General features: G+C 40.7%; 1 protein-coding gene across 1 annotated transcript; it reads left to right on the top strand.

The window, feature by feature from the left end:
* Positions 1–782: 782 nt before the first annotated feature.
* On the top strand, positions 783–1,373 carry LOC144483984 (ADP-ribosylation factor-like protein 14). The gene has a single exon (XM_078202563.1). It carries the CDS (start codon positions 783–785, stop codon positions 1,371–1,373), a length of 591 nt encoding a protein of 196 aa, XP_078058689.1.
* The last annotated feature ends 9,400 nt before the right edge of the window (positions 1,374–10,773 follow it).

Here is a 10,773-nt window from a genome sequence, read left to right as displayed (position 1 = left end):
CGAAGGGTCACCTAGACTCAAAATGCTGGCTGTACTCTCTCTCAGTAAGAAGTCTCACAACACCAAGTCCAACAGGTTTATTTGGTAGCACAAGCCACCAGCTTTGGGAGCGCTGCCCCTTCGTCCGAAAGCTAGTGGCTTGTGCTACCAAATAAACCTGTTGGACTTTAACCTGGTGTTGTTAAACTTCTTACTGTGTTTACCCCAGTCCAACGCCGGCATCTCCACATCATGACTACTCTCTCTCCACAGAGCTCTGATGAAGGGTCATCTGGACTCGAAACGTTGGCTCTCTTCTCTCTCCACAGATGCTGTCAGACCTGCTGAGATTTTCCAGCATTTTCTGTTTGTGTTTCAGATTCCGCAGTATTTTGCGTTTATAATAAATTCATAGATGTCTATCATACAATTTCGTGATCAATTAACTAAAACATGCCGAACGATACCTTGTGCTACCAAACCTGAAAATCATTTAACTCTCCGAAAGGCGGTTCCTTGATTGCCTACGGATATTTCCCCCGCATGTCACACACACACACTGCCCCAGCTATAGTCCTCTGCTCAGGTGTATCAGTCTCAACCGCCCAAAGCAAACAGCATTTTATCTCTTACAGTGTTTGATAAGGAGGCGCTGTATAAATAGCTGCAGGTGCTTACTGTGTATCAATGTGCTTCACAGGTCTGTGGCTGAGACACGGAAGTATTCACAGAGCACGCCCACTATCTGGTGATAAGTTGGCAGCGGCAGAGCAGTTGCAGCAAAGAGGTAGTGTTGAGTCCAAATGGGTTTGCTGACCTCGAAGGAAACTAAGACGAAACAAGCTCGCATATTAATGCTGGGCCTGGACGCCGCAGGTAAATCCACTTTGTTGTACCAGCTCAAATTCGGCCACGCTGAATTTCTCACAGCCTCGACCGTGGGCTTCAACGTGGAAATGCTGGAGCGCAACAAGAGCTTTGCCCTCACAGTTTGGGACGTTGGGGGACAGTACAAGATGCGGCAGTTCTGGCCCTATTATTTTCAGGACACCGATGGGCTTGTTTTCGTGGTGGACAGCGCGGATAAGGACAGGATGGAAGATTCGAAGAGAGAATTTGAACGGATGCTGAAAAACGAGTGTTTGAAAGGGATCCCCGTGGTGGTGATGGCAAACAAACAAGATCTGACTGATGCCATGTCAGCAGAAGAAATCACCAAACGTTTGCACATGAAGAAATGCTGCTCGGATCGAGACTGGTATGTCCAGCCTTGCTGTGCCAAGACGGGCGAAGGCTTAAATGCAGCCACTAAAATGATAATCTCTTATGTCAAAAAGAAAATGAACTCTAAAGACGAAGTACCTCACAGTGATGTGCAAGAGGATAGACTATGAACTAAAGGTCTCTGAACTGTGTGGAATTCTCCTGACTCTTGTCCATCTTTTTCTGAGAAGAAGAGTATGAACTATATTCTACTATATTTTAGTAATGGTATACTTTTGTTCCAAAAGGCTATTTCTTCATCCCTATTTATTACTTCTGTCCGCACTGTCAGGCCGTCAAAATGGAACAGTTAATGAAGAATATAGAAAAAATAATTGTGACCGTTTTGGAATACAGCATGTTGGCGTTATAAGAACTGTACTTGCCATGCCTTTAACAGCCTGGAACCCCAACTATTCAATTCTCTCTCTAAACCACCCCTGCCTATTCACTTATTTTAAAACTCTCCTCCAAACCTATCTTCTCGATCTCGTTTCTGCCACCTGGTTCTGATGTTTCTTTATTTGCCTCATATCAAATTTTCGATAACCTAATTTGGAGCGTTTTGCTTCAAGGTACAATGTCAATGCAAGTTGTTGTTACGACTGTATAAGCTGCGTTAGTTTATAGGGGTCTCTGAGGGGAGTCTCATAAATGAATTAACTTCAACTTTCGTGTCTCAAAATTACAACTTTACAGGTTTATTCCAAAAATAAGTACATCATGTAACTGGAGGTGTATGATAAATACTTCCTTGTAACTTAGGAAACAGTACTTTGATCAATCAGTAATGACCGTTCACCCTGCAGCAGTGCACGATTCCTGGCACATTGATGCCAGTACAAGGTATTACATTAAGCATTTTGAAATGTTAATTGCACCGGTCCAGTAATAGGTGGCTCTAGCAAACCGAGGTGAGTGCAAGTGACTCACTACCACGCGGCACTAACAAATACTGCCAATTTCATATTGATGTTACCCTACGTCCATACCAAAATGACAATTATACTGCCATCCATGCGTACAATATATTGCGCTAATTCATTTTCAAGGCTTTAATGCATAGCAAAGATGCAACACGTAGCCAGAATTTTACGGTCAGCGGCGAAGTTATAGCGCTGGCCCCACCACTGATCATCAATAAAGCCGCTCACAGAAATGCGTGCTTTCCCCTTTTCCGCCCGGCAGTACAAACCTGAGGTGGCTGGGGGCATGTCTTGGTATGCAGCAACCTTGGTGTCATCAAACTGGTAAACAGCCAATCACATTAAAGTATTCAGTTGTCAAACCAGCAAATTATCAGCGCTTGCTGTCAATTTCAGTGAGGTAACGATGGCAAATTCTGAAAGTTTCATGGTCCTAACCAAAATTCAGACCTGTGCGTTTTATTATCTATGAAACAGTGCACTGTAAAACGAAGGGGTTGTCTCCCATGCCATACATAACTTATTGAATAAAGCAACCATGTAAAACCTAAAACTCGTCTATATAAACCAACTAACAAATGTGTGATGAACCAGGTATGTGTAACTGTTGGAGTAAAATCAAAATTAAAGGATACAAAATGGTTACCTGGCACAAAATGGACTCTGGGAAAAGACATTAAGATGTGCTGACTTGGGCACAGACATTGCACAGCAAGTTAAAACCTGTTAGTGTTTGAATTGCTGCAGGAAACAGATTAGACCTTGAGGCACCTTAGCTGCTTGAGATAAAGCAGAACCAAAACAATGAGTTTTGATAACAAGATCAGTCGTTGATGAGGGACATAAATGCATAAATGTATCTACTCTCTGTGTAACAATGTGTTAACTGCCGATGTCCGTCCTTGTCTATTCTATGTATAACGATGTGCTAACGGCTAATGTCCGTACTTGTCTATTATTTGAAAAGGTATAAAGATGTTCAACTGCCATTGTAAAGTTGAGAAGGTGACTGCCTGCACTGTGGAGAGCCCAGCGCTTCTCCCAAAGCTTTGTCCAAATAAACTGCATGTTGAATCTTTAAGTCTGACTCCGAGTGGTGATTTTCCCACAACAAATTGGCGTAGTTGGGCAGGATCTCACTGCTGGTGAGTTGGATCGATTGGCCTTGATCGGTGAACTGGGGTAGAGATCATTGAATCTGTGGGAGTCAGACTGAGTCAACAATGCAGTTTAAAATGGGTAAAAATGAGGGTAATTTAGAAATAAGTATATAAGTATTGATTGTTACTTGTGCTGATCGACTAAAGGACAAGGAAGTGCTTGTCTCAAATGCGCAGCCTTAGACCGGTTGTTAAGAGGGGAAATCTCCCTTGTGAAGGTCAGGACCCTGAAGTGGGTGTAGAGGCACCAGGGCACTTAGGATCATGAAGCACAAGTGATAGAGGTCATTTAACATCAAACTCTGTAGTGGTGAACAAACGCAGAGTTTTCCATCTGTTTGCATGAAAGTTTGTGTAGTTGTGTACTTGTCTGTCACATTGACAAGTGGTGCGGAAAAGGAGCTGATCACTCTGACCTAGAGCCGGACTCCGGTGGAGGAAACACATTGCCGAGGAGGTAATCGTGGCCGTGAGTATAAATAGAAACCCTAACGGTGGAGAAAAAACATTGCTAGGAAGTAATTGTGGCCGGGGGTAGTGAGTATAAATAGAAACCCTAACAGTGGAGAAAACACATTGTTAGGAAGTAATCATGGCCGGGGGTAGTGAAGTCTGCGAGATGGCAGATAGAAAAACTAAGTGGGGACCTGCGGGTTCTCTCATTGAGAAATACATGACAGACAGACATACGCTGATTAAGAAGATGCAAAGGGATGGCTGGGATGTTTCTCAGACCTTAGAACAACAGAGAAAGTGGGTAAACGGGGAAAAGAGAGACAAAACAAAAAAGGCAGGGGTATTATTAGTACACCAATTATCGGGACTAATTGAACAAGTAGTCGTTTCCACTAAAAAGTGGAACGAAGATAAGGATAAAATTAAGAAACTAGAATCTAAGGTTGAGTTAATAATTTGAGTAGTTTTTGTATTTCAGTGTGTTTGTGTGGTCTGGTTGCTTGTCGAATGTAGGTGGTTGTTGTTGCATTAGATTGACAGCAGGAGTTGTTGGAGCCTGTTTGTTCTTGTGGAGTGTTTGTTGCAGGCAATGGATGCGGTGCTTTGCACTTTGGTTTAACTTCGGGTGGGCTGGGGAAGTGTTAAAACTGTTAAAATTTAAGTATAAGATTTCTTGAATTTACTTCTGTTTTTGAGTTTAATTACAGTTTGGAATAAAGAAGAATAAAAGTGACTGTCTTAATCAACTTTCTGTATTCTCTTTAAATGTTTTATTTTCATCCCAGTTTAAAATGTTAAGTTTGAATGAAAGAGGAAGTGCTGTGGAATGAATGTTGGAAGCTTCCATGTGTGTCTGTGTGTGCTTAATAAAGTGGTTGCGTGGATGTTTTGTTGTTGTTTGCTTTAATGTTTTAATGTTCTGCCCCTAATTGTGATTTTACAACAGTGGATTTGATACAGAGTTTAAATAAAAATTGGAAAGTAAATTGAAATTTCAAAATCAAAGTACATAAATTGAAGTTTGAAATAACCAATTTGAATTTTGAATAATCCTGGGTTCAAATTTTGTTAAGAAAGGATTTAAACCTTGGAGGGAACCATGTGCTCTTTCCTTTGTCTTGAAGTAGAAATTATGAGAGAGTTAGTTGAGAAGTTAAGAGAAGAAAATAAGTAATTTTGTGGAAAAGTAGAAAAGCAGGAACAAAAGAATGAGGTAAATATGTTGCCTATGAGTCAGTTTAAAGTATATCAAGTCAGTGAAATGAATCGTAGTTCTGATTACTCCAAGTTCCAGAGGAGATTAATCAATTAAAATCTCAGTTGTCAATGCAGATAAGGATGTTGTCTGTGTTTGGGACAGTTGAATCTGAGGGAGATGGTGTTTATGGATTGGGTTGTGGATTGTATCTGGAAAGGAATGCCCGTTGTGCACGTGGCATTGACTGGAGACCCCCACCTCCTTTTCCGGAGGCACCCGATCCCACAGTAAGTTTAGAATTTGCCCCTGGTCTGATGTAATCTATGGCCATCAGATTACCTTTTTAAGAAAGCATTTCATCGAGTATTTTTAATCTGCATTTGTTGCCAAACATTGCTAAACTTTGTAACACCATGAATTGTTGGAACTTGTTTTGCCATCAACTGACCATCAGTCCTTTTACTAGTTCTAAATAACATTTGGACCAATATGAAATTCAAGGATTGTATTATGTTGTTTCGTTAACATGCAACAAATTACATCGTCTAACATTGATGATAATTCTGACTAGCCCGTCCAAAGGAAAACCTGACTACAGTATAACTTCTGGAGACCAACACCAATGCAAATTGCCCAGTTAGAATGCAGTATTAAGGTCCACAGAATACAGTGATTTACGAACATCTGATAGTTTAGTATTCTGTAACTGGTTAAAATTATGTACTGCCGTTGGAATTTCATGTGCCATCTATTGTTCAAGGTTTGCCAAATATAAAAACACTGCAAAGCTTAAAATCTAGCCAGTTAAAAATCAAACCAAAATGTTTCTAATCAATTAACCAGTATGTATTGTACCTACTTTGATTTTGATTTGGCGCCTGTTATTTTTCTAAAATGCAGGGGTTTAATCTGGAACTCAGTTTAAAAATAGAAACAACTTAAATTAAAAGGGTTTGGATATCATGGTTATGATGTGTAAAGTGGTATGATACAACTGCCGCTTGATTATTTTTATTATACAGTATAGCACTGCCATATAGACCCGAGAATAAAATCAAATCCTGAAAAGCCTTAACCAATTTTATATAATATATTTATATATTATATATTGTGTATTGATAAAAACATAATTCTGTAGGAGCTTCCTGTTTTCCTCCATGAAAAGGCTATTTATTCCAAGCATTTAACCATTCTTTGCCGTAGTTTGTAATAACTTGCACAACACTGCTAAATGTTGGTGCTAAGCATTTGAATGCACTTCTTTGTAGGTAGGGTAGTGGCATTTTGTGAAGTACTGTAATTCAGTGCTTGCACGCAAACAAATGATCAAATTAGATATAATGTAAGAGTACATCATATAAAGATTGGAGCTGTATGGCATGTGATTTTAATGGGGAAAGCGATGTCTTTTGATAGGATTATATACAAATGAATGGATGTCCAGCTGCAGCCAAAAAGCCAGTGCAAAGTGTTATTTGATTCTCACTAAGCTTTCTATGGAGGGGGGATATGCAATTAAATAATTTGTGATGAACTGGTAGGCATGGTTCAAAACCACCTTTTAATTGGAAGAGGTGCAAGTGTTTTGCTTTTGGCTTTGCAATCTCCATCCACCTCTGCAGCCTGTCCACTCGTAGGATGCATCCATCAAAAGTAGCAGGATCTTGAACGGCAAGCTCAGCCTGCGAGAAGGGAAAATGACCAATGCTGTTGTTGCACTGTCACTTCTCTCTTAATCATTCATTCAGTGGGGAGAACTTGCGATGATTTAGGAAAGACTTTTTGTGGGTGTAGTAATGATGCGGAGTTCTGTGATTTTCCACAACGCAGCCTCTATCTTCATGTTACTGACTGACTTGCATTCCACCAAAATAGCCTTCCGAGTACTGAATACATACTGTCCCTCTCCCTGACACTGGTAAAAGTGATCCGCTTCAAATTTAAGTACTGGGAGTTTAATCAAGAATTGTACAGAGCTACAGGATATTTCTTTAAATTATTATGCGAAGAGCAAGATTTTATAATTAAGTTTTACTTCAGTGTCCAGTATTCTAAGGGTTAATGTGACTTGCCGTTTCTTATGTCTGAATCTGTAACTTTTCAAGTTTTACTGTCCTGGCTTTGTACTTTGATAGAGGAGGAATGGGCAGAGAGAAGAGGCTTCATATTCTGGTATAATCAGAGCCACGACAAACCAGACAACCGGATTAACCCCTTATGAACTAATGACAGGAAGGGCGATGCAATTCCCAGAAAGCATCATAACAGGTGGGGCCGATGTAGGTCCACTAAAAGACAAAATTAAACAATATGTTTTGGAGCTAAGCGCCCAACTAAAAGGGATGTGTAAATTAGGAAAGGATAATCAGGAAGAAAGAGACGCACAGAGAGAGCTTGAAATGCTCCCTGATGTCCCAACAGCGGGAAGTCGCGTCTTGGTAAAAACATTACCTGAGAAACCAGGGTTTGCACCAAAATGGAATGGGCCATATGAGGTTATAATTAGCGGAGATACCTGTGCCTGTCTGGACATAAGAGGGAAAGGTGTATGGAAACATTGGACCCAGCTGAAATTATACAAAGAAACGAATGAGTGATATTAAAGGGACCAGAGTGCTTTCCCCAAAACAGGTGACGACTACAAGCAAGATTAACTGACGCGTTCGGGTTGGCGATATAGCCTTTGGAAAGTTGTTAACATAAAGTAATAAGATTGATACTTGCCTGTTGCGAACATGTCTAAGATCGCGTATATGATTGTATTACTCTATGTTGTCGCGATTGTAAAATTGACAGGGCTAGAGGATAACTTATTCTACAAGGCTCATGTACATTTACACGGCAATCGAACCGTGTGTTACCCGCTAGCCCAATCTGTAGAGGCCCTATTTGTGGCTACCCGTGAGTGGACCCCCCCACGACTTATATACAGCAGATACCTCGGACGCACCCTGTAAAAGACAAACAGGCAAATATAAAAGGGGTATACAGGGAAGATGTGTGGAATTAATAAACTCCACAGATCCGATGTGCAGGGGGCTCCGGGGAGTGAAAGGGGGAGTATGCACAATAATAGGAGACAAATGCATAACGCATGTTACAGATGAATCTTACAATATCACCCAAGTCATTAATGGCATAAGAAAGCAGCTCGATGACTTTAGACAAGGCCCCAAAAAGAGGAGTAGCTGGCTGGAATGGTTATTGGGGAGATCCTGGGGGGTCCTATTTAATGCATGGACTGATCATTCTCGTTGCAATAATAATTGTTGCATAATTGTCAGATGTCTTAATGTCTGCTGCAAAGTAATGATGACTCGGATTGTGCCAGGACCAAGTGTGGTCATCGAAGAAGAACACCTGATGGGAACTCCCGAAGATACTGAGGATGACGAGGAAGGAAAAGGCGAGAAGGTGGATATCTACCTGTGAACGCGCGACCTGTTGGTTGCGGGTCAGGTATACCGATTGCTGGACCCACAACGCTGCTGTTGTTGGTCTGTGGATTATTAAATCATAATCCTGACCAAAAGGGGGAGTTGTTGGAGTAAAATCAAAATTAAAGGATACAAAATGGTTACCTGGCACAAAATGGACTCTGGAAAAAGACATTAAGATGTGCTGACTTGGGCACAGACATTGCACAGCAAGTTAAAACCTGTTAGTGTTTAAATTGCTGCAGGAAATAGATCAGACCTTGAGGCACCTTAGCTGCTTGAGATAAAGCAGAACCAAAACAATGAGTTTTGATAATGAGATCAGTCGTTGATGGGGGACATAAATGCATCTACTCTCTGTGTAACAATGTGATAACTGCCGATGTCCGTCCTTGTCTACTCTATGTATAACGATGTGCTAACGGCTAATGTCCATACTTGTCTATTATTTGAAAAGGTATAAAGATGTTCAACTACCATTGTAAAGTTGAGAAGGTGACTGCCTGCACTGCGGAGAGCCCAGCGCTTCTCCCAAAGCTTTGTCCGAATAAACTGCATGTTGAATCTTTAAGTCTGACTCCGAGTGGTGATTTTCCCACAACAGTCACCATTTAAAATATATAAATTAGTGGCCTCTTAATCTATCAGGACCATTCCAAACTTGCTAGTTTCTAAAGTAAACAGAGAAAGAATACTGTGTGATAAACTGTGCTGCCACAGGCAATTGGATCATTACAATATCTGGGATTACAGGTACAGTTTTAGATTAATGCCTGTCTGTGCAATTCTTCCTGCAAAATTATTAGCAAAACTCATATTAGTTTTTATAGCAATACAACTAACTTCTGTAACTGGCATAAAGGTGAAATTAATAAGTACAATTGGTTAATTTTCATTTGCATTTTGATTGTCTTTCCAATATATGAAGATTTTTCAAAAACTGAGCTAAATATTAAAAGTTTTGTATAGAAGAAACTGCAATTTCCCATTGAGTATAAATCTGAAAGCTGTTATTCCAATAACACACTATCCCAGTCCATATTTGAACATCTCTTCTGCAAGGCCATGCAAACCTAAGAAATAGGAGTAGCAATAGGCCATATGCATCCTTGAGCCTGTTCCGCCACTCAATAATATCACAGTTAACCTATTACCTCACTTTGTTGTCTGATCTCCTTAACCCCTGGTTCTTTTGGTAAAGATCTATCCATTTCAGTCAACAACTGAGCTAACACAGCCTTCTACAATTCCAACAATTCACAAAGCCTCAGTAAAGACATTTTTCCTCATTACAGTCCTAAATAGTTGACACATTGTCTATGAGACCATGAGATCTAGTTTTGGACTCTCCAGCAAGGGGAATTGCCTCTCAGTAGCTACCCTATCAAGCCCTCTCATGATCTTATACATTTCAATTAGATCACCTCTCATTCTTATAAACTCCAGACAATCTGGAGTACCAGGGACCTGGGTTCAATTCCGGCCTGGGGTCACTGTCTGTGTGGAGTTTGCACATTCTCCCCATGCCTCCATGAGTTTCCTCTGGGTGCTCCAGTTTCCTCCCACACTCCAAAGATGTGTGGGTTAGGTTAATTGGCCATACTAAATTGACCCTAGTGTCAGGGCGATTAGCAGGGTAAATGTGTGGGGTTACAGGAATAGGGCCTGGGTGGGACTGCGGTCAGAAGGGACTCGATGGGCCAAATGGCTTCCTTCTCTTCTGTAGGGATTTCTGTGATTCTATGTGGTTTCACGATGGTCCTGTATCATTGCACCAAGATTCTTACACTTCGAACCCATGACAGTAAAGACTAATGTGCTATTTTCCTTCTTCATTGTTTTGTGTATCTGCACATTAACTTTCTGTGATACATGCACAAGGAAACAATGTTCCCTCTAAGCTGTGCAGCTACCCAAAAGTTCCCATGCAGGTCACACACAAATTGGCTCCTTTAAGTTTCCATGTGCAGTCATGCAAAATAACTAAAAGAACTTGCCTGTGCACAACAGAGAGAAAAAAACAGAGTAGGAACAAACAGCTTACTTTTAGGTTGGCGGGTTGTAACTACCAAAGTGCCACAAGAATCAGTGCTGGGTGCTCAGTTTATACAGTTTATATCAATTGCAAAAAATTGATACAGTTTATATCAATTGCAAGGAAACAGAAACCTCTCTGCACATTAACGTTTACTCAGCTCTCACCTTTCTAAACATATTCTGCTTTTCTCTTTTTTCTTCCAAAGTGGATAAATTCACATTTCTTCCCATTATATTCCCATCTGCTACCTCCTTGCCCAATCACATTCATGGTTTCTGGCCTTTTGCAGTATCTTTGCATCCTCCTCACACTTACT

Source organism: Mustelus asterias, chromosome 3 (assembly GCF_964213995.1).
Source record: "Mustelus asterias chromosome 3, sMusAst1.hap1.1, whole genome shotgun sequence".
Lineage (NCBI taxonomy): Eukaryota > Metazoa > Chordata > Chondrichthyes > Carcharhiniformes > Triakidae > Mustelus > Mustelus asterias.
This window is presented reverse-complemented; position numbering and strand designations above follow the sequence as displayed.

Coding starts and splice junctions, on each gene's coding strand:
- LOC144483984 (XM_078202563.1), top strand. CDS start 783: ATGGGTTTGCTGACCTCGAAGGAAACTAAGACGAAACAAGCTCGCATA.